The 24,334-nt window shown below is 38.6% G+C and overlaps 1 protein-coding gene across 1 annotated transcript in view; it reads right to left on the bottom strand.

The window, feature by feature from the left end:
- The window catches only part of tspan2a (tetraspanin 2a), a 57,892-nt gene that overhangs the window by 28,107 nt on the left and 5,451 nt on the right, over window positions 1-24,334 (bottom strand). Inside the window, exons 2-6 of the mRNA XM_039691997.2 lie at window positions 22,389-22,491; window positions 17,755-17,852; window positions 16,513-16,587; window positions 16,345-16,428; window positions 16,199-16,264 (exon numbers count right to left, since the gene is read on the bottom strand). Coding sequence (XP_039547931.2) covers window positions 16,199-16,264; window positions 16,345-16,428; window positions 16,513-16,587; window positions 17,755-17,852; window positions 22,389-22,491 — 426 coding nt within the window. The remainder of the gene's footprint in view (window positions 1-16,198; window positions 16,265-16,344; window positions 16,429-16,512; window positions 16,588-17,754; window positions 17,853-22,388; window positions 22,492-24,334) is intronic.

Consider the following 24,334-nt stretch of genomic DNA (forward strand, 5'->3'; position numbering starts at 1 on the left):
GCTCTGGAAGGGGCTAGAGCCTCCATTTTTGCACTCAGGTCTAAGTCTCATGGACCTCTATCAGAATCCAGAGTTTTGGGAAGATTGGAGAAACTTAATTTTTCGCCCAAAAAAAAAAACGTAAGGGGTACCACTGTCGTTTTTTTTTTCGGGCCCAATTTTTGAGTTTCGATATCTCAGCTCTGGAAGGGGCTAGAGCCTCCATTTTTGCACTCAGGTCTAAGTCTCATGGCCCTCTATCAGAATCCAGAGTTTTGGGAAGATTGGAGAAACTTAATTTTTCACCCAAAAAAAAAAAACGTAAGGGGTACCACTGTCGTTTTTTTTTCGGGCCGAATTTTTGAGTTTCGATATCTCAGCTCTGGAAGGGGCTAGAGCCTCCATTTTTGCACTCAGGTCTAAGTCTCATGGCCCTCTATCAGAATCCAGAGTTTTGGGAAGATTGGAGAAACTTAATTTTTCGCCCAAAAAAAAAAACGTAAGGGGTACCACTGTCGTTTTTTTTTCGGGACGAATTTTTGAGTTTCGATATCTCAGCTCTGGAAGGGGCTAGAGCCTCCATTTTTGCACTCAGGTCTAAGTCTCATGGCCCTCTATCAGAATCCAGAGTTTTGGGAAGATTGGAGAAATTTAATTTTTCGCCCAAAAAAAAAAACGTAAGGGGTACCACTGTCATTTTTTTTTCGGGCCGAATTTTTGAGTTTCGATATCTCAGCTCTGGAAGGGGCTAGAGCCTCCATTTTTGCACTCAGGTCTAAGTCTCATGCCCTCTATCAGAATCCAGAGTTTTGGGAAGATTGGAGAAACGTAATTTTTCGCCCGAAAAAAAAAAACGTAAGGGGTACCACTGTCGTTTTTTTTTTTCGGGACGAATTTTTGAGTTTCGATATCTCAGCTCTGGAAGGGGCTAGAGCCTCCATTTTTGCACTCAGGTCTAAGTCTCATGGCCCTCTTTTAGAATCCAGAGTTTTGGGAAGATTAGAGAAACTTAATTTTTCGCCCAAAAAAAAAAAACGTAAGGGGTACCACTGTCGTTTTTTTTTCGGGCCCAATTTTTGAGTTTCGATATCTCAGCTCTGGAAGGGGCTAGAGCCTCCATTTTTGCACTCAGGTCTAAGTCTCATGGCCCTCTATCAGAATCCAGAGTTTTGGGAAGATTGGAGAAACTTAATTTTTCACCCAAAAAAAAAACGTAAGGGGTACCACTGTCGTTTTTTTTTCGGGACGAATTTTTGAGTTTCGATATCTCAGCTCTGGAAGGGGCTAGAGCCTCCATTTTTGCACTCAGGTCTAAGTCTCATGGCCCTCTATTAGAATCCAGAGTTTTGGGAAGATTGGAGAAACTTAATTTTTCGCCCAAAAAAAAAAACGTAAGGGGTACCACTGTCGTTTTTTTTTCGGGACGAATTTTTGAGTTTCGATATCTCAGCTCTGGAAGGGGCTAGAGCCTCCATTTTTTCACTCAGGTCTAAGTCTCATGGCCCTCTATCAGAATCCAGAGTTTTGGGAAGATTGGAGAAACTTAATTTTTCGCCCAAAAAAAAAAACGTAAGGGGTACCACTGTCGTTTTTTTTTCGGGCCCAATTTTTGAGTTTCGATATCTCAGCTCTGGAAGGGGCTAGAGCCTCCATTTTTGCACTCAGGTCTAAGTCTCATGGCCCTCTGTCAGAATCCAGAGTTTTGGGAAGATTGGAGAAACTTAATTTTTCGCCCAAAAAAAAAAAACGTAAGGGGTACCACTGTCGTTTTTTTTTCGGGCCGAATTTTTGAGTTTCGATATCTCAGCTCTGGAAGGGGCTAGAGCCTCCATTTTTGCACTCAGGTCTAAGTCTCATGGCCCTCTATCAGATTCCAGAGTTTTGGGAAGATTGGAGAAACTTAATTTTTCGCCCAAAAAAAAAAAACGTAAGGGGTACCACTGTCGTTTTTTTTTCGGGACGAATTTTTGAGTTTCGATATCTCAGCTCTGGAAGGGGCTAGAGCCTCAATTTTTGCACTCAGGTCTAAGTCTCATGGCCCTCTATCAGATTCCAGAGTTTTGGGAAGATTGGAGAAACTTAATTTTTCGCCCAAAAAAAAAAACGTAAGGGGTACCACTGTCGTTTTTTTTTCGGGCCGAATTTTTGAGTTTCGATATCTCAGCTCTGGAAGGGGCTAGAGCCTCCATTTTTGCACTCAGGTCTAAGTCTCATGGCCCTCTATCAGATTCCAGAGTTTTGGGAAGATTGGAGAAACTTAATTTTTCGCCCAAAAAAAAAAAACGTAAGGGGTACCACTGTCGTTTTTTTTTCGGGCCGAATTTTTGAGTTTCGATATCTCAGCTCTGGAAGGGGCTAGAGCCTCAATTTTTGCACTCAGGTCTAAGTCTCATGGCCCTCTATCAGATTCCAGAGTTTTGGGAAGATTGGAGAAACTTAATTTTTCGCCCAAAAAAAAAAACGTAAGGGGTACCACTGTCGTTTTTTTTTCGGGACGAATTTTTGAGTTTCGATATCTCAGCTCTGGAAGGGGCTAGAGCCTCCATTTTTGCACTCAGGTCTAAGTCTCATGGCCCTCTATCAGAATCCAGAGTTTTGGGAAGATTGGAGAAACTTAATTTTTCGCCCAAAAAAAAAAACGTAAGGGGTACCACTGTCGTTTTTTTTTCGGGCCGAATTTTTGAGTTTCGATATCTCAGCTCTGGAAGGGGCTAGAGCCTCCATTTTTGCACTCAGGTCTAAGTCTCATGGCCCTCTATCAGATTCCAGAGTTTTGGGAAGATTGGAGAAACTTAATTTTTCGCCCAAAAAAAAAAACGTAAGGGGTACCACTGTCGTTTTTTTTTTCGGGACGAATTTTTGAGTTTCGATATCTCAGCTCTGGAAGGGGCTAGAGCCTCCATTTTTTCACTCAGGTCTAAGTATCATGGCCCTCTATCAGAATCCAGAGTTTTGGGAAGATTGGAGAAACTTAATTTTTCGCCCGAAAAAAAAACCGTAAGGGGTACCACTGTCGTTTTTTTTTTTCGGGCCCAATTTTTGAGTTTCGATATCTCAGCTCTGGAAGGGGCTAGAGCCTCCATTTTTGCACTCAGGTCTAAGTCTCATGGCCCTCTATCAGAATCCAGAGTTTTGGGAAGATTGGAGAAACGTAATTTTTCGCCCGAAAAAAAAAACGTAAGGGGTACCACTGTCGTTTTTTTTTTCGGGACGAATTTTTGAGTTTCGATATCTCAGCTCTGGAAGGGGCTAGAGCCTCCATTTTTGCACTCAGGTCTAAGTCTCATGGCCCTCTATCAGAATCCAGAGTTTTGGGAAGATTGGAGAAACGTAATTTTTCGCCCAAAAAAAAAAAAACGTAAGGGGTACCACTGTCGTTTTTTTTTTTCGGGCCGAATTTTTGAGTTTCGATATCTCAGCTCTGGAAGGGGCTAGAGCCTCCATTTTTGCACTCAGGTCTAAGTCTCATGGCCCTCTATCAGAATCCAGAGTTTTGGGAAGATTGGAGAAATTTAATTTTTCGCCCAAAAAAAAACGTAAGGGGTACCACTGTCGTTTTTTTTTCGGGACGAATTTTTGAGTTTCGATATCTCAGCTCTGGAAGGGGCTAGAGCCTCCATTTTTGCACTCAGGTCTAAGTCTCATGGACCTCTATCAGAATCCAGAGTTTTGGGAAGATTGGAGAAACTTAATTTTTCGCCCAAAAAAAAAAACGTAAGGGGTACCACTGTCGTTTTTTTTTTCGGGCCCAATTTTTGAGTTTCGATATCTCAGCTCTGGAAGGGGCTAGAGCCTCCATTTTTGCACTCAGGTCTAAGTCTCATGGCCCTCTATCAGAATCCAGAGTTTTGGGAAGATTGGAGAAACTTAATTTTTCACCCAAAAAAAAAAACCGTAAGGGGTACCACTGTCGTTTTTTTTTCGGGCCGAATTTTTGAGTTTCGATATCTCAGCTCTGGAAGGGGCTAGAGCCTCCATTTTTGCACTCAGGTCTAAGTCTCATGGCCCTCTATCAGAATCCAGAGTTTTGGGAAGATTGGAGAAACTTAATTTTTCGCCCAAAAAAAAAAACGTAAGGGGTACCACTGTCGTTTTTTTTTCGGGACGAATTTTTGAGTTTCGATATCTCAGCTCTGGAAGGGGCTAGAGCCTCCATTTTTGCACTCAGGTCTAAGTCTCATGGCCCTCTATCAGAATGCAGAGTTTTGGGAAGATTGGAGAAATTTAATTTTTCGCCCAAAAAAAAAAACGTAAGGGGTACCACTGTCGTTTTTTTTTCGGGCCGAATTTTTGAGTTTCGATATCTCAGCTCTGGAAGGGGCTAGAGCCTCCATTTTTGCACTTAGGTCTAAGTCTCATGGCCCTCTATCAGAATCCAGAGTTTTGGGAAGATTGGAGAAACGTAATTTTTCGCCCGAAAAAAAAAAACGTAAGGGGTACCACTGTCGTTTTTTTTTTTTCGGGACGAATTTTTGAGTTTCGATATCTCAGCTCTGGAAGGGGCTAGAGCCTCCATTTTTGCACTCAGGTCTAAGTCTCATGGCCCTCTATCAGAATCCAGAGTTTTGGGAAGATTAGAGAAACTTAATTTTTCGCCCAAAAAAAAAAAACGTAAGGGGTACCACTGTCGTTTTTTTTTCGGGCCCAATTTTTGAGTTTCGATATCTCAGCTCTGGAAGGGGCTAGAGCCTCCATTTTTGCACTCAGGTCTAAGTCTCATGGCCCTCTATCAGAATCCAGAGTTTTGGGAAGATTGGAGAAACTTAATTTTTTGCCCAAAAAAAAACAAAACGTAAGGGGTACCACTGTCGTTTTTTTTTCGGGACGAATTTTTGAGTTTCGATATCTCAGCTCTGGAAGGGGCTAGAGCCTCCATTTTTGCACTCAGGTCTAAGTCTCATGGACCTCTATCAGAATCCAGAGTTTTGGGAAGATTGGAGAAACTTAATTTTTCGCCCAAAAAAAAAAACGTAAGGGGTACCACTGTCGTTTTTTTTTCGGGCCCAATTTTTGAGTTTCGATATCTCAGCTCTGGAAGGGGCTAGAGCCTCCATTTTTGCACTCAGGTCTAAGTCTCATGGCCCTCTGTCAGAATCCAGAGTTTTGGGAAGATTGGAGAAACTTAATTTTTCGCCCAAAAAAAAAAACGTAAGGGGTACCACTGTCGTTTTTTTTTCGGGCCGAATTTTTGAGTTTCTATATCTCAGCTCTGGAAGGGGCTAGAGCCTCAATTTTTGCACTCAGGTCTAAGTCTCATGGCCCTCTATCAGATTCCAGAGTTTTGGGAAGATTGGAGAAACTTAATTTTTCGCCCAAAAAAAAAAAACGTAAGGGGTACCACTGTCGTTTTTTTTTCGGGACGAATTTTTGAGTTTCGATATCTCAGCTCTGGAAGGGGCTAGAGCCTCCATTTTTGCACTCAGGTCTAAGTCTCATGGCCCTCTATCAGATTCCAGAGTTTTGGGAAGATTGGAGAAACTTAATTTTTCGCCCAAAAAAAAAAACGTAAGGGGTACCACTGTCGTTTTTTTTTCGGGCCGAATTTTTGAGTTTCGATATCTCAGCTCTGGAAGGGGCTAGAGCCTCAATTTTTGCACTCAGGTCTAAGTCTCATGGCCCTCTATCAGATTCCAGAGTTTTGGGAAGATTGGAGAAACTTAATTTTTCGCCCAAAAAAAAAAACGTAAGGGGTACCACTGTCGTTTTTTTTTCGGGACGAATTTTTGAGTTTCGATATCTCAGCTCTGGAAGGGGCTAGAGCCTCCATTTTTGCACTCAGGTCTAAGTCTCATGGCCCTCTATCAGAATCCAGAGTTTTGGGAAGATTGGAGAAACTTAATTTTTCGCCCAAAAAAAAAAACGTAAGGGGTACCACTGTCGTTTTTTTTTCGGGCCGAATTTTTGAGTTTCGATATCTCAGCTCTGGAAGGGGCTAGAGCCTCCATTTTTGCACTCAGGTCTAAGTCTCATGGCCCTCTATCAGAATCCAGAGTTTTTGGAAGATTGGAGAAACTTAATTTTTCGCCCAAAAAAAAAAAAACGTAAGGGGTACCACTGTCGTTTTTTTTTTCGGGCCGAATTTTTGAGTTTCGATATCTCAGCTCTGGAAGGGGCTAGAGCCTCCATTTTTGCACTCAGGTCTAAGTCTCATGGCCCTCTATCAGAATCCAGAGTTTTGGGAAGATTGGAGAAACTTAATTTTTCGCCCAAAAAAAAAAACCGTAAGGGGCAGTGGTGGTAAGTAACGAAGTAAAAATACTTCGTTACTCTACTTAAGTATTTTTTTTGGGGATCTGTACTTTACTTGAGTATGTTTTATTTGCATCTACTTTCACTCTTACTCCACTACAATATTGAAGGCAAAATTTACTTTTTACTCCGATACATTTCCCCGTACCCGCTCCGAGTATTTATTACACTTGGCTTTCCAAACCAATGAAAAACATTGAAAAAAAAAAAAAAAAACGCACGCGCTCTTTGCCAGCACGCTCGCTCACATAGCAGTTCAGTTCGTCAGTTCAGTGGAAGATGATGACCGCAGAAACAGTATAGCAGCTCTCTCTGTCAGCAGAAATGATCCCGAGATTCCCGACAGAGATCACCCATGGCCATATCTCAAGGATATTTTTGAATTCACTGAAGTCAAGGGAGATCGGCTGAAATGTCTTCTTTGCCTCCACGGCCGTGTTCAGTGCATTCTATCTGTACAACGCGACGTAGCCTACACATCATCACACGTGAATGAATAGGTACGGGACACTGCAATTCACCAAAGTTCATTATAAGCCTTGCCGGTTAAACATTTAATTCACGTGATGATGCGTTGTTCTAACGTGCGCTTTCCTGACCGCATAGTACCCTCGACGCTCGCAGGCACCAGAAGCCTGTCAAACAGCGCCTGAATACTGGACTAAGTTATCTTTCGAGTTATGCTAATGCTGTTAAATACACACAATGTTTACATAAACAGAATTGGCTATGTCGAAAGCAAACATTTGAGAGAAAATCTGGTGTAATATGCGTCTACATTAAACTCGTCGCATGCTGGTCTAAAAGCGACAGTGGTAAATAGTACTGCAGCTTGTACTTAAAGGGATAGTTCACAAAAAAAAAAAAAAAAAAACGTACATTTGTCATTATTTACTCACTCTAATGTTGTTCCAAACCTGTATTAATTTCTTTCTTGTGCTAAACACAAAAGATTTTTTTTTTTTTAAATGTGGGCAACCAAACAGTTGTTGGTCCCCATTAACGTCCAGGAGAGAAAAAAAAACTAAAAAAAACTAAACACTGGGGACCAGCAAATGTTCGGTTACCCACATTATTCAAAATAACTTTTATTTTCAACAGAAGAAAGAAACTTATTTGGGTTTAAAGCATCTTGAGAGAGTAAATTAAGACAATTTTCATTTTTGAGGGAACTATACCTTTAGTGTTAATAAAAAAAATAAATAAATAAAAAAAAACACAAGGAGAAAATCTCACTGACTGAGAACTGTAAGAGTAGCTTTAATAAAAATCAATAATTTTTACAGTGAAGTCTATGTAGTGTTTTAATTTCATATTTGTTCATTTAATTACTTCAATGCTACTGATAAATACACCTATTGTATCTGAAAAAATGAAGAACCCCTGAAAACCCCTGAAATGAAGTAGACCTGAAGTAGCATTATTTACAAACCAGTTATTTAAGAGTTCTCAGTCATTCATAAGATCACTTAGAAAGTGTAAGCAAATGTAGTAAATACAGGTAGTTATAAAGCATTTAGTAGTGGTCAGTTAAATATTTGTGAGCTCATCTAAAGTGGGTATGCATGCCTTGTAAAGCATTTATAAAGGAGATTTAAAGGAGATCAATCTTCTAAACAGTAAAATGTAACAGTGAACATAGAAATATTTAACAGCCTTTAAATCTCCTGTTATTGTCTCTTATGATTGCAAATCTAACAAATTCTTAATTGCGGTATGTAATCTCATCATTTGTTCAATTAAATAATTGCATATCACCCCCAAAATAATTGATCTGCATAATAATTTATATTTACAGTTCATTTGAATATTTACTTTTACTTTCGGTACTTAAGTACTTTTTAAATCGGATACTTTTGTACTTTTACTCAAGTGATGTTTGAATGGAGGACTTTCTACTTTTACTGGAGTAATATTTTATTTAGGTATATATACTTTTACTCGAGTACAACTTTTGAGTACTTTTACCACCCCTGGTAAGGGGTACCATTGTCGTTTTTTTTCGGGAAGAATTTTTGAGTTTCGATATCTCAGCTCTGGAAGGGGCTAGAGCCTCCATTTTTGCACTCAGGTCTAAGTCTCATGGCCCTCTATCAGAATCCAGAGTTTGGGGAAGATTGGAGAAACTTAATTTTTCGCCCAAATAAAAAAAAACGTAAGGGGTACCACTGTCGTTTTTTTTTTCGGGCCCAATTTTTGAGTTTCAATATCTCAGCTCTGGAAGGGGCTAGAGCCTCCATTTTTGCACTCAGGTCTAAGTCTCATGGCACTCTATCAGAATCCAGAGTTTTGGGAAGATTGGAGAAACTTAATTTTTCGCCCAGTACCACTGTCGTTTTTTTTTCGGGACGAATTTTTGAGTTTCGATATCTCAGCTCTGGAAGGGGCTAGAGCCTCCATTTTTGCACTCAGGTCTAAGTCTCATGGCCCTCTATCAGAATCCAGAGTTTTGGGAAGATTGGAGAAACTTAATTTTTCGCCCAAAAAAAAAAACGTAAGGGGTACCACTGTCGTTTTTTTTTCGGGCCGAATTTTTGAGTTTCGATATCTCAGCTCTGGAAGGGGCTAGAGCCTCCATTTTTGCACTCAGGTCTAAGTCTCATGGCCCTCTATCAGAATCCAGAGTTTTGGGAAGATTGGAGAAACTTAATTTTTCACCCGAAAAAAAAAAACGTAAGGGGTACCACTGTCGTTTTTTTTTTCGGGACGAATTTTTGAGTTTCGATATCTCAGCTCTGGAAGGGGCTAGAGCCTCCATTTTTGCACTCAGGTCTAAGTCTCATGGCCCTCTATCAGAATCCAGAGTTTTGGGAAGATTGGAGAAACGTAATTTTTCGCCCAAAAAAAAAAACGTAAGGGGTACCACTGTCGGTTTTTTTTTTCGGGCCCAATTTTTGAGTTTCGATATCTCAGCTCTGGAAGGGGCTAGAGCCTCCATTTTTGCAGTCAGGTCTAAGTCTCATGGCCCTCTATCAGAATCCAGAGTTTTGGGAAGATTGGAGAAACTTAAATTTTCGCCAAAAAAAAAACAACGTAAGGGGTACGTACCACTGTCGTTTTTTTTTCGGGCCGAATTTTTGAGTTTCGATATCTCAGCTCTGGAAGGGGCTAGAGCCTCCATTTTTGCACTCAGGTCTAAGTCTCATGGCCCTCTATCAGAATCCAGAGTTTTGGGAAGATTGGAGAAACTTAATTTTTCGCCCAAAAAAAAAAACGTAAGGGGTACCACTGTCGTTTTTTTTTTCGGGCCGGATTTTTGAGTTTCGATATCTCAGCTCTGGAAGAGGCTAGAGCCTCCATTTTTGCACTCAGGTCTAAGTCTCATGGCCCTCTATCAGAATCCAGAGTTTTGGGAAGATTGGAGAAACTTAATTTTTCGCCCGAAAAAAAAAACGTAAGGGGTACCACTGTCGCTTTTTTTTCGGGACGAATTTTTGAGTTTCGATATCTCAGCTCTGGAAGGGGCTAGAGCCTCCATTTTTGCACTCAGGTCTAAGTCTCATGGACCTCTATCAGAATCCAGAGTTTTGGGAAGATTGGAGAAACTTAATTTTTCGCCCCAAAAAAAAAACGTAAGGGGTACCACTGTCGTTTTTTTTTTCGGGCCCAATTTTTGAGTTTCGATATCTCAGCTCTGGAAGGGGCTAGAGCCTCCATTTTTGCACTCAGGTGTAAGTCTCATGGCCCTCTATCAGAATCCAGAATTTTGGGAAGATTGAAGAAACTTAATTTTTCGCCCGAAAAAAAAAAAACGTAAGGGGTACCACTGTCGTTTTTTTTTTTCGGGACGAATTTTTGAGTTTCGATATCTCAGCTCTGGAAGGGGCTAGAGCCTCCATTTTTGCACTCAGGTCTAAGTCTCATGGCCCTCTATCAGAATCCAGAGTTTTGGGAAGATTGGAGAAACTTAATTTTTCGCCCAAAAAAAAAAAACGTAAGGGGTACCACTGTCGGTTTTTTTTTCGGGCCCAATTTTTGAGTTTCGATATCTCAGCTCTGGAAGGGTCTAGAGCCTCCATTTTTGCACTCAGGTTTAAGTCTCATGACCCTCTATCAGAATCCAGAGTTTTGAGAAGATTGGAGACACTTCATTTTTCGCCCAAAAAAAAAAAAAAAACGAAAGGGGTACCACTGTCGTTTTTTTTTTGGTCGAAATTTTGAGATTCGATATCTCAGCTCTGGAAGGGTCTAGAGCCTCCATTTTTTCACTCAGGTTTAAGTCTCATGGCCCTCTATCATAATCCAGAGTTTTGAGAAGATTGGAGACACTTAATTTTTCGCCCGAAAAAAAAAACGTAAGGGGTACCACTGTCGTTTTTTTTTCGGGTCGAATTTTTGAGTTTCGATATCTCAGCTCTGGAAGGGGCTAGAGCCTCCATTTTTGCACTCAGGTCTAAGTCTCATGGCCCTCTATCAGAATCCAGAGTTTTGGGAAGATTGGAGAAACTTAATTTTTCGCCCAAAAAAAAAAAACGTAAGGGGTACCACTGTCGTTTTTTTTTTCGGGCCCAATTTTTGAGTTTCGATATCTCAGCTCTGGAAGGGGCTAGAGCCTCCATTTTTGCACTCAGGTCTAAGTCTCATAGCCCTCTATCAGAATCCAGAGTTTTGAAAAGATTGGAGAAACTTAATTTTTCGCCCGAAAAAAAAAACGTAAGGGGTACCACTGTCGTTTTTTTTTTTCGGGTCGAATTTTTGAGATTCGATATCTCAGCTCTGGAAGGGTCTAGAGCCTCCATTTTTGCACTCAGGTTTAAGTCTCATTGCCCTCTATCAGAATCCAGAGTTTTGAGAAGATTGGAGACACTTCATTTTTCGCCCAAAAAAAAAACGTAAGGGGTACCACTGTCGTTTTTTTTTTCGGGTCGAATTTTTGAGATTTGATATCTCAGCTCTGGAAGGGTCTAGAGCATGGATCACCAAACTAAGGCCCGCGGGCCGAATCAGGCCCGCCACACCCCTTTGACTGGCCCCCCAACCCCTCTGCCCCCCCAGCCCGTTCTCATCCTTTAACGTCATATAGAGCGCTATATGACAAAACGGCGCTATACTACGCACATGGCACCCGTTATCGTTAATATAACACGCGAACCCAAGACGTTATAAATCCTTTAGCGTGAATATGACACGTACACCCTACCCCACACCTAAACTTAGCCCTCACAGCACGTGTTATATTAACGATAACGGGTGCCTTTAGCGTAGTATAGCGCCGTTTTGTCATATAGCGCTCTATATGACGTTAAAGGATGAGAATGCGTTGGCCCCCCACTACTTGAACCGGCAATCCCCAAAAGTCGTCATGGCCTATTTTTTTAAATTGCTTTTTGGAAAATAATAACATGTCTGCATTTGGTATTTTGTTGTTTATTGAGCATGCTCACCTGGATAGGCATAAGAGCTGACTAGTTCTATTACTCATGTTGTTGTTATAATTTCAATGTTTATTTATTTATTTTATAGGCCTATTTATTTGACCTTTATTAAGTGCTGTACACAATTATTATAAATAGTAACAGGCCTACCTATAATTTATAATTTTTCATTCATCCTTACCAGTGCCACTCACCTCAACTAGGCAGATGTTTCTTACCTTGACAGGTTTGATGTTATTTGTATTCGAAAATAAATAAATGGAAAATCTGTGGTATTTCAAATTAAAACAAAGTGTGAAGACACGATTACTACTTTTGCAAACAACTATTAATGATAAACAAATATGGCTGTGCCAGGCTAGTAATCTCTACTATGAGGCCTGCTGGTGGTCAGTTTGGTCTTGGTCACACAATTCTATTTTATATAGCCCCGGCCCCCCATCACAGTCAGGAACGATAATGTGGCCCCCAGAGAAAAAAGTTTGGTGACCCCTGGTCTAGAGCCTCCATTTTTGCACTCAGGTTTAAGTCTCATGGCCCTCTATCAGAATCCAGAGTTTTGGGAAGATTGGAGACACTTCATTTTTTGCCCCAAAAAAAAACGAAAGGGGTACCACTGTCGTTTTTTTTTCGGGTCGAAATTTTGAGATTCGATATCTCAGCTCTGGAAGGGTATAGAGCCTCCATTTTTGCACTCAGGTTTAAGTCTCATGGCCCTCTATCATAATCCAGAGTTTTGAGAAGATTGGAGACAATTCATTTTTCGCCCCAAAAAAAAAAAAAAAACGAAAGGGGTACCACTGTCGTTTTTTTTTTGGATCGAAATTTTGAGATTCGATATCTCAGCTCTGGAAGGATCTAGAGCCTCCATTTTTGCACTCATGTTTAAGTCCCATGGTCCTCTATCAGAATCCAGAGTTTTGAGAAGATTGGAGACACTTCATTTTTCGCCCCAAAAAAAAAAACGAAAGGGGTACCACTGTCGTTTTTTTTTTTCGGGTCGAAATTTTGAGATTCGATATCTCAGCTCTGGAAGGGTCTAGAGCCTCCATTTTTGCACTCAGGTTTAAGTCTCATAGCCCTCTATCAGAATCCAGAGTTTTGAGAAGATTGGAGAAACTTAATTTTTCGCCCGAAAAAAAAAACGTAAGGGGTACCACTGTCGTTTTTTTTTCGGGTCGAATTTTTGAGATTCGATATCTCAGCTCTGGAAGGGTCTAGAGCCTCCATTTTTGCACTCAGGTTTATGTCTCATGGCCCTCTATCAGAATCCAGAATTTTGAGAAGATTGGAGAAACTTAATTTTTCGCCCGAAAAAAAAAAACGTAAGGGGTACCACTGTCGTTTTTTTTTTCGGGTCGAAATTTTGAGATTCGATATCTCAGCTCTGGAAGGATCTAGAGCCTCCATTTTTGCACTCATGTTTAAGTCCCATGGTCCTCTATCAGAATCCAGAGTTTTGAGAAGATTGGAGACACTTCATTTTTCGCCCCAAAAAAAAAAACGAAAGGGGTACCACTGTCGTTTTTTTTTTTCGGGTCGAAATTTTGAGATTCGATATCTCAGCTCTGGAAGGGTCTAGAGCCTCCATTTTTGCACTCAGGTCTAAGTCCCATGGCCCTCTATCAGAATCCAGAGTTTCAAGAAGATCAGAGAAACTCAAAATTTCGACCAAAAAAAAAAAACGACAGTGTTACCCCTGTCGTTTTTTTTTTTTTTTTTGTGCGAAAAAAAGGTTTCTCCAATCTTCTTGAAACTCTGGATTCTGATAGAGGGCCATGGGAGTTAGACCTGAGTGCAAAAATTGAGGCTTCAGACCCTTCCAGAGCTGAGATATTGAGGCTCAATGACAACCAAACTGGTGAGACAAACGTGCAACGGACGGACGGCCAGATTACGTTTTGGCAGGGGAAAAACTGATCAGAAAATGCAATGAAAATGTAACAGAAGTTGTAGAAATGTAGTGGAGTAGAAAGTATAATAATTGCTGCAAAATGTAACGAAGTAAAAGTAAAAAGTATGCGCTATTTATTCTACTTAAGTAAAGTAAAGATATGTGAAAAATGTACTTAAGTAAAGTAACAAAGTATTTGTACTTTGTTACATTCCACCACTGCTCGTGCATAAAACCCCATACACTACGTAAAACCAAACCGAGACGCAAGTCATTCCTGATGTAGGAAAAAAAGCCACAGTGGCTTCCCTGATAATATCTTACCAACCTTTCGAACGGCATTGTATATTAACACACAGACACACACACACACACACACACAAACTGTACCTGAATAGTTGTCATTTTTTATAGGCTGCAGCCATTGTAAACACTGTTAACACGCTGTTGCGGTATCTTGTTTCTAATGTGCTTTGCTGATTGGGATCAACTGACAGTATGAACTTCACAACTGAAGCACAATGTGACATCATGTTCCTCAGCCGATCAATGCGCTTTCGTGACAGCTATAAATAAAAAAACTGGCGCCTTTGTGCCCCTGAGGGCTTATCGGATCAAGTGACTCATTGGACATCTTGCCGCTGTCTGCTTCATTTCTCTCTCTAAGCCCCTCTCTTACCGTCTCCCTCCACTGGTCTGCACACCTCCCCCCTTTCTTTACCCCGTACAGAGCAACATGGCTGCCACCTAAGGGTCTGTGTCAGAACTGCTCATCATTCGAGTATGAAAGTTGTCCTTCCTGTGAGTCTAAAGGCTAGATTTACCAACAGCTTGCACCAGCACAAACCCTCTGTTGACATTAAAAAACTACTGTCAGGATTAAAGACATGCTTGTCTGTCCTCATTAACACTCTCACTGCCACTGACACGTTTATCTGGCAATCTGTATTATCACTGTTATATGGTAGGGGGCGCTGTAGGCATGGATACAAGATTGCTTAGCATAAGTAAGCTAACAATCAAACATTCAACAGCATATACCGGTAAATCAAAACTGCCTAATGTTACCAAATGAAATGTTAAGCCCAAAATGTGAAAACGCAATTTTCTTAGCTTTTTGTTGTAAATGCCCACATTCAAGTGTTGAAGAATGACCACATTCAAGAATGAACGAAGCTATAAATGTGTTTTTGTTGTTGTTGTTTAAAAGCAGAGTAGTATTAGTCATTTATTGTTCGGCCTTAGCTAAAAATTGGTCTTTGGTCTCGCCATACAATTAACAATGCACAATATACATACATAATTCTATAGAGACGACGTGATGGCAATAATTCAAAAAATTGATTTAATGTGTGTGTTGTGTCTCTTGCTATAGTCAAAGCTTTCCTTTGAACAGCAGTTTGATATTAGCCTGACTACGTCAGACTTCCTACTTCGGCTAATTTCATTTCGCGAAGCAAAGTGAAGTAGCAGAGTCTGGTATTACCAGGCTAGTTTGATATAACTGTGCGACTGATTTTTGTTTAGATCCTATAATTTTTTGTAATTCTGTTCTTTATTTAGATATATCGACTTTTTATTTAAACAACTAAATATTCTGGGGGCCATGAAAGTTTTGTGAATATAATAAAAAATGCTGCTACTTGCTGGTAACTTTTTTAGAAAATGCTGGCGGGGAAAGAGTTAAAAGCAACGCAGAGACACACCACATTCTCAGTGAATGAGAACACATCTGATTTTATAAACGTTATATTTAGTAAACTAATAATTTAATAAATGTAGTAATTTAGTAATTTAATAATTGATATAAATTGATATATATATAAAATTTGATATATATATATATATATATATATATATATGAGTGTAGCCCTCAAACCGTATACACTTTATAGCCTTTAATCCTGTAATTGTGGACAAATGTGGAATTGTGGACAACTCAGGTGGGATCAGAATTTTTATTTATTATAAATGTTATATCACTGTCTTCGATAAAGTTTTGTCTATCCATTTATGGTTTTTTTTTTTGGGGGGGGGGGGGGGCTGTTTGAATTTATTTACTTCAAAAAGTACCATATTTTCTATGTAAATTATGCTTTTTTTTTTTAACTACATTAAAATATCATTCCAATAAGTTCTTAGAGCTAAAACCTAAAGATGAAGTGACTTTGCTGTCACCTGGTGTCTTATTTTGGCTTATTTTAGAATACTCTAAATTACAGTTTTTGCCATTCATTTCTATGGGTGCCTATGTTTGATCCAAATACAAGATTAAGGAAGGTTGTTTTTTTTTTCACACACTTAACATTGTAGAATTGAGTCAAAAAAATTGTGTGTGTTCAGGAGGAAAACTTAGGAAAAGGAGCCAAGTCTTGTACCGCTCAGATCAAGGGAAGTATTTTTTAAAAATAAATCAAAACTATTTTGCCCACATTTGTCCAGAATATGGTTTTAGGGATATATGTATATATAATAAAGCAAACTAATAGAGCTTTGTGGCCTATACAGAAATAACAATGGATGGCAAATCATCTCAAATCACCTGGCATTGAAACGTGCATCAAAAAGTTATGTTTCTCTTCAACTAATTCAAGAGATTGATTCAGAATAGTGAACTGTTATCAATTAAGCAGATGAAGTGGCAGAGGTTAAATGATATTGAGCCCTCTAACTGAAGCAATTATGGTGTATTTTAACTTACTGTGTTAGGACTGTCCTCGGTGCACAGATCAGGAGGACGGGAAGATTCAGTCCCACAGCACTCCAGCTATGAATTAGGAACAGACATTACATCCACACAGACACTATGGCCACAGATCATTTACTAAAATCAAATGCTTGACTGACCACTTTGTGATACATGGAGGCAATGGCAGTCCCGTTGTCATTTTCCAGAGTGGAGTCATAGTACTTTTGTACATCATTAATGATCTAGAAACACATGAGCTCATCATTACATGACAGTTCATTTCATATTTATGCTCAATTAAATGGTAGACAAGGTGCATGCAATACCTTTTCCTTATGCAAAAAGCCAAAGACTCCAGCAGCGACCTCTGCACCAAAGATCACCAGAAGACAGGCGAAAAACTACAAAAGAGACTTCTTTTTAGTTTTTCAATACTAATTGCAATTCAACAGGATCATATAACAAGAAGGTTATTTTCAAATATGTAAACACATTTTTTTTTACACTGTGCACTGATGGGTCGAGCATAATGAGACCAGGAACATTAAGAAGAATGTAAAAAAAAAAAGTCCACATTGATTTAATGTTTAATTTAAATTCTTCAATGTTGACAATGAATTACTGTAATTTAAAGTAAGGGATTACTCTTAATTTTTCTGTAATTTAATTACTGTTACTTATGATGTAATTGCATTAAATATTATACATAGACAATAGAACAATTCTATATAAAACAATAGTGGATTTAACATAAAATGTTAAAAGTTTTTAATGTACAGTAACCTTTTTTAAATACTTTGGTCAATTCAAGGATAATTTATTCAATTTATTATTATATATTTAAAAGAACTAAAAGCGCAGTTTCATGTTAATCTTTCTATTGTTCAATGTGGGATTTGATCTGGAAAATAATTAGTAATAATTAATGCAATACTTTTTAGAGAGAGTACTTAGTACAGTAATATAGAAACAGGGTGTTTCAGGGTATTTCTTCATTTATTAATGCGTAGTTTGTACTAGAGGTGTTCACAGGTCCACTTTGATCCGAAAACCCGACTTTGACAAGCACTTCGGACACGGGTCGGGTGTGATATTAGTAGCCTCTGGTCTTGGGCACTTTTAAATATATGTGCTTTTAAAGATTTAACCTGAGAATACCAGAATTTTTTTAAAATATGCCAACTTTTCATTATTGGTTTTGGCCGTTAAACAATATTTTATTATTTAAAACGAATGATTCTACTTTATTCCAGGCTTACTGTATATATGCATATATATCTATATGCAGTACCAAATCAAATGAACAAAAATGAAACCATAACTGTATATTTTGGTGTTTTTCCTCAAAACAATTTGTCATACCCGGTTGAAAAAGTCCCCACTCAACAACTATGCAGGGCATCCGGTTTGAAAAAAAAGGTCTCGGTTCTCAGGTCTAGTTTTATCGGGTAAGGTTTGTCTTTTTTTTAATTAATTGATGCGCATCAGGTTTGGCTAAGAAGTGATTCGAGTCGATTCGGGTCAGGTACAGATCTTAGGACCCGAGATGACCTCTAGTTCTTACCCACCGATCCCAGAAGACACTGTGACTCTCTCACGGCCCCAAAGCAACCGAAGAACCCCACCAACATCATGACACCTCCTGCTCCGATCAAGATGTACACCGCTGCGGGGAGAACAGAGAGTAGTGTAAAAGTTAGTCCTGAAAGTAAATCCCAGAGTGCAGTTCATTTACATGAACAGATGATGGCAGAACATGAATAGGTAATACAATCATTTATTCATTTCAACTGTAAAAGTTCTCATATACTCTAATACAGATGGCAGATAAAATAAAAATGAATGTGGACCCAGGTGTACTTTTAGATGACTGAGAGTGAAAGCAACTGATTCTAATTTTAATGAAGTTTCTGTATGAATTTCCTGACAGTCAAAATCAAAATCATCCTTTTGTGTTAGGTACTTTCCCATGCAATGTAAACTACAATCCAACATAAAAACACTTGTGTTTTGCACGTCTGTGCAGGGAAGTGAGAAGTTTGAGAAGGTGTGAATTGTGCCTCTTCGCGTATCTCCAACAGCCAGCGTCAAAGACCTCGGCTCAACAGAAAGTCTTTGTGTGAACAACAAATACAGACACCACAAGCTCAACCGTCGCCCTGAGGCCTTAATCGTGTTTACAGGCAGGATTTTATTTTTCCCAAAACAGTTAAGTCCAAATCTTACCATAATCTCGATCACACACACACATACGGTATACCTTATATACACATGCAATCAAAATAGTAATATATTTCATGCATAAAATGTGCATATTTTCATATATAAAGTATAAACTGATAAACCACCTAAAACACTCTAGCAATGCCCAACAGTTGCACATTGTGGCAGCAGGTTTTGCAGGAGCAAACAGCACTCTAATTTTCTAGAGAAAATGTAAAACTGTAGTTAAAGACATAACATTTAAGGTCTATTTTGAACATTCATGATTACGGGATCTTCATGAATCATGATCTTGTTGTCATTCTCCTCGTCTTGCCAATTATCTCACCATAGCAACAATTCAGCCATCCCAGACGCAGGGCGCTGACACGTCTGCTGTGCCACACTCACTTGAGAACGCCGTTGCTAGGACGGCAGTCTCCCTCGCAATCAACTGCTTTCCCTTGCCACTTTAGACAAGCTAGAGCCATACTAATTAATGGAAAAAGAGAAACTAGAGCAAAATCTGAGGGCCTGGTGAAGCTAAACGCAGCTAAATATGCTACAATCCCTCTTTAACGCCAGCCGTACATAGCCTTGCACACAGGTTTACATTTCAAATACGACTCCACTGACATTTCCATCCTCGAAGGAGTCAAGGAGGCCAAAAGGCTTGCCAGATAGCACAGAGCTGAAGCTTTGCCGAGGTTTTATTAAGGCTAAAGGAAGACAAGTTTCACAACCCACAATAATTGTTCCCCGAGGGAGAAAATAATGTTGTTTTCCGAGGACAGAACAAAGGAGATTTGACGCGAGTCCTCTGTGAGTTAAGCAAGCTAAAAACACCAATCCTCCTCTACTCTTGTCTTCCTAATTGCCAAATGGATGGAAAACAAGCTGACATTTCATATAAACAGCCCTCCTGCTTTCCTTCTACTATAAACACTGAACATCTCTAAATGGGCAGAGGCTCTCTCTTCAACATGCCAGGACTCAGTCAATTCATTACTTGAGAGCCCGGAAAATGGGCAATTGTTGTTTACCAATGATGCAAGAACATCAACAGTATGAAGATGAGCAAATGGAAAGCCTTGAGTCTTCTGCAAAGATGTTTACCCAAAGATCACATGCTGTCAGTGTCGACTGGAATTATAAATGCACAATATAGCAAGAGCTATGATGCAAAGAAAAAAGCACCCATGGGAAGTAATCTTAGCACTAGATAGAGTAAAATACTGCTAACTATACTGTTTACTCTAGGAGAAGGATGACACTTGCCAGCATCATACCGTAAAAATATGGTGTCTTACTGTTTTTGAAATTTACAGCTAAATACCGTATTGTCAGCTACAGTATAAAACTTTAATTTAACAGCTATATGCTCTAACACAAAAACAGTAACACACTGTATAGTTACGGTATGATGCTGGCAACCACAGCTGCCGGTAGTTTACCGTTTTTTTTTTTTACATGATCACATTTCAGATATGTCCATATGATGCGGTTCTAAAGTGTGAGATGTTTTGATGCATACCGGCACTACACACTGTAAAAAATAATCCTGTAAAAAAAAACGGTAAACTACTGGCAGCTTTGGTTGCCAGCATCATACCGTAAAAATACAGTGTCTTACTGTTTTTTAAATTTACAGTTAAATACTGTATTGTCAGCTACAGTATAAAACTTTGATTTAACAGCTATATGCTCTAACACAAAAACAGTAACACACCGTATAGTTACGGTATGATGCTGGCAACCACAGCTGCCAGTAGTTTACCGGGTTTTTTTACATGATCATTTCAGATATGTCCATATGATGCAGTTCTAAAGTGTGAGATGTTTTGATGCATACCGGCACTACACACTGTAAAAAATAATCCAGTAAAAAAAAAACGGTAAACTACTGGCAGCTGTGGTTGCCAGCATCATACCGTAAAAATACAGTGTCTTACTGTTTTTGAAATTTACAGCTAAATACCGTATTGTCAGCTACCGTTTAAAACTTTAATTTAACAGCTATATGCTCGAACACAAAAACAGTAACACACCGACACCGTATAGTTACGGTTTGATGCTGGCAACCACAGCTGCCGGTAGTTTACCGTTTTTTTTTTACAGGATTATTTTTTTACAATGTACCACTGAAATAGACCAAATTTCTTGTTTGATTTCACTTGCATTATTATTGAAATAAAAATGCAAAAGTAATGTGCATAAAATAACTTAAAAAATGTGGTACAATTTTCACATACGGTATGAAGTACATTTTCACCAGTAATTCTTTACTTAGTTGATAATAGTCTAGTCTTTGAAAATATGGAATATAAAAAAGTCTAATGTTAGGATATTAGCTCGCTCAAAAAGCCAAATCATTTATTTACTGATGAATCACAAATTTATTTAAACATATTCTTAGATGCAATTGATTTTAAACCTTTTTCCCACCACTTGTGTGACTAAAATAAGTGTAATTTGCATCTGGCAAACACTGCACACTGAAACATCTTTAGTTTAAATAAATAAAATAGTTTCATACGGAAAAAAAACATCTTAGTGTTATATATATAGAGGAAGCAGAGAATATAATATGTATTTTTGCTGAATTCTTCATCTTGCTTCCTGTTTTTGTCTCCTGCATCTGCTGCATTAGCTTCATAGCACATAGTTGCTTGCCAAGTGATTTTCTTCTGTTACTGGGTAGAAACTGTTTGTTCCAAGCATAAACATATTGCCATGAAATGCTTGTTATCTTATGGTGTGCTAGAGATGAATCCACAGAGCATCTCTCACTTCTTCTTTTTTTATTATCGCTCTGTCGCCGAGACATCATTGAAACGTTTCTGCCTTAGGTTATACCAGTGTTGATCAGCTTCAGTGTCTGGGTATCTCAGACCCAGTATTTGCAATTTGTTTCATAATCATTGTGTTTAGCACTTGTAAAGTAGTTGTTTGTCCATTATGAGAGCTTAAATGTAGCTCAGGACAGCAGTTAGCAGTCCCATATCGATCGTCTCACTGCAGCAGGAAGTCAGGTTATAAATGTGCAAATAAATGTCCAGTTCTAGTGACACCCTGACCATTATAAATAAACCAATTACTGCATCACTCCTCTGCAAGACCAACGAGGTATATGTTGAGACCAGCTTTCCGACCAACAGCAGCTCACCAACGGCTACTCTGGGGAATAAATGGAGCTAAAGGGGAAATTACGTTATTATAATTAACCGACACCAGTTACACGCCTTCCCCTATGAGAAATCAGGCTTAGTATTAGCAAGAACTACCAGTGTCCCTGCTGATTCATCACAGCTAAAACCAATATCAGATACGCCATTACAGAGGCGATTAGGGCTCCATGATGCAGATGGGAAATTTCAGCTTAAAATTGCCATTGGAACCCGGTGCTTTGTTAAAAGGCATTGGTGTTGTGCTTATTTATGAAAATGTGAGGTACAGTATGGGTTTCTTTATGACAGATAAAGTACCATGGTAGAATTAATGCTGCAAAAGACAACGAGCGCAGCGCTGAAAAGGGGTGGGGCTACATAAGGTCTATATATAGCACAAAACGGCTTGTGAGATCAAATCTGATTGGCTGGTTTTATGCAACAAAGGTCAGGGTCCAAAGGTTTATTTCATTCTTTGTCATGTTTACAAAATATTTTGCTCTGTTTTCTTAGTTTTTAGAGGGCAAGAAATTTAGATGACAAAGTCTGCACAAATTTTGAAATTACTAAATTGACTAAAATGAAATAAAAATAAATTAAAACTGCTGTGCACTCCTAAATGTTACAGAAAAAGAAAGGAAACTGTGGTTAGTCTTTTTATACTCAGTCACATGGCCCCTTTTTCCTATTCATACATTTACAGTGTAGTTTCCTCTCCTAAAACCCCCCCAAGTCTGCTTTCATGACACTATATTTTGGGTTATGTTTATGAACCCTACAAAACTGTTATGTACACATTTTCTGTGGGCTTAAAAAAAAAATTTCCAACTCACCAATGAAGAAATGTTCAGGGGCATCATTCTCGGCTAAGAGGTCGGCCGTGTCGGGGTCAAACCTCAACCACAATCCCACAGCCAACACCACTGAGCCCGACAGCTGGAAACAAGAGTGAAACAAATCAGGAACATGTGCGCAAAAAAATTACTTCACACTGTTTCTGTGACCTTTACTGGTACTTACTCAAATTCTGCACTGTCTATTTAGTTTCAAACACATGAATGCAGGGTTTGACTTTGAGAACAGGATACTTTTCCCATCACTGTCACTGGAAGGATAACCTTGACTAAAATAGAGCATTGATTGTAATTCTGTAAGATAAAGTGTATTATTGTGATCCTGAAAACAACCTTTTGTCCATCTGTAAGGTCATCAGAGAAAGTTTGTTTTCCTTCTATTGTTATCAAGTCAAAGGGAAACCTACTAGACATTTTAAATTTACAAATTTTAATAGTGTTGTGGTCAATACCACCTAAACCGAGACCAAGACCAGACTAACATTCGACAAATTCATCTGAAAGATTCACATTTACTGCCTTAATCAACTAATCAACTACAACAACACTATAATAGAGCTGTTACTAATCAAATGAAATCACTAACAACAAAATTAATCTTTTCACAGCAGAGTGAAACAATAATGTTGAGATTAATGTTTTAAAAATAACATTTTGTTTATTGAACATTTGTCTCAAATCAGTATCACTTTTCAATTGTGTTGATATTTGTAAAAACAGCCCTCTTGCTCATGATATTGCTTAATTATCAAGTTATAATATAAATGTCAAAATATCAAGTACTTTTCTACAATTTTGTAGGCATTTGTATTCTTTTTGGTGACATTTTTCACACAATTCCTTGTGCAAACAAATCAAATATAAAACAAATATAAATAAATACTTAAACTTATGCATAAGACTAGTCAGTGTTATATAAGTATTATTTTTATAAAATTGTGGCATTTATTAATATTTTGAATTGGCTTTTATTTTGAATTGTAGTTTAAGTTTTAGTAATTTTGCTAGGTGCATTAGTATTTTTTTTCTATTTAGCTTTAATTTAGTTTTATTTCAGCTTTAGTTGAATGATTTTAAGCTAAGGTTTGATTTCAGCTTTATTTTAATGAAGGGTTTAAATGAAGCTCTCTTCGTTCTTTAGTCTTTGTTGCTCAAAACCACACAAATCTCATAGGAACCATTCAAAGACCACATCACACTGAGATTTTGTCACTGCACTAATGGTCATTAGATTGGCTTAAATGGTTAGTGTAAGATGTAATTTAGGGCACAGTGGCTTCAGTCATTGGTTATCTGTAGAGTGGTTTCACTCCGCTGGACAGCAAGGCTTTTGTCTTTGAGAGGGCAGGCAAAAAAAGAAATGGGTCGTTGTCCTGTGCAGTTTAATGTTCTGGTGTTGCATAGGGTGGGTATGAGGGGGTAGGGGATGGCACTGGGGGATGGTGGATACAGCAGGACAAGTCCGTCACACTGGCACAGCCTGCCTGTTGATCATAGAGATGGGCACCAAAGTAGACCACAGTGGCCAAGATACTCAATTTACACCTAAAAATGTAATTGCACACAGATATTAACATTCATGATGTCAAAATTTAGTCGCCTTTGCAATAATATCCTGTTCCACAAAGATTATGCAGTCCTGTTTCACCACATAAGACAAAAAGTCATAAAAACTCAAAATTATGAATTTAAAAAGTTGAGATTAGCAGTCAAAAAGATGAGATATAAAGGTCATTATCTGATTTTTTTTTAACTATTAATAATTTGACTTTTAATGTCAACTGAATTTTTTGCAAGTGAGTTTTGTCATAATTATTATTAATATTTCACCATTTCAAAATTGCAAATTGAGGCTAATTTAATTGAGCAAACATTAACTGTTGACTCACTGGAAGGGGTAAATTTCCAATTTTTGACATATAATG

The sequence above is a fragment of the Pimephales promelas genome, chromosome 8 (genome assembly GCF_988280905.1).
Source record: "Pimephales promelas chromosome 8, fPimPro1.hap1.1, whole genome shotgun sequence".
NCBI lineage: Eukaryota > Metazoa > Chordata > Actinopteri > Cypriniformes > Leuciscidae > Pimephales > Pimephales promelas.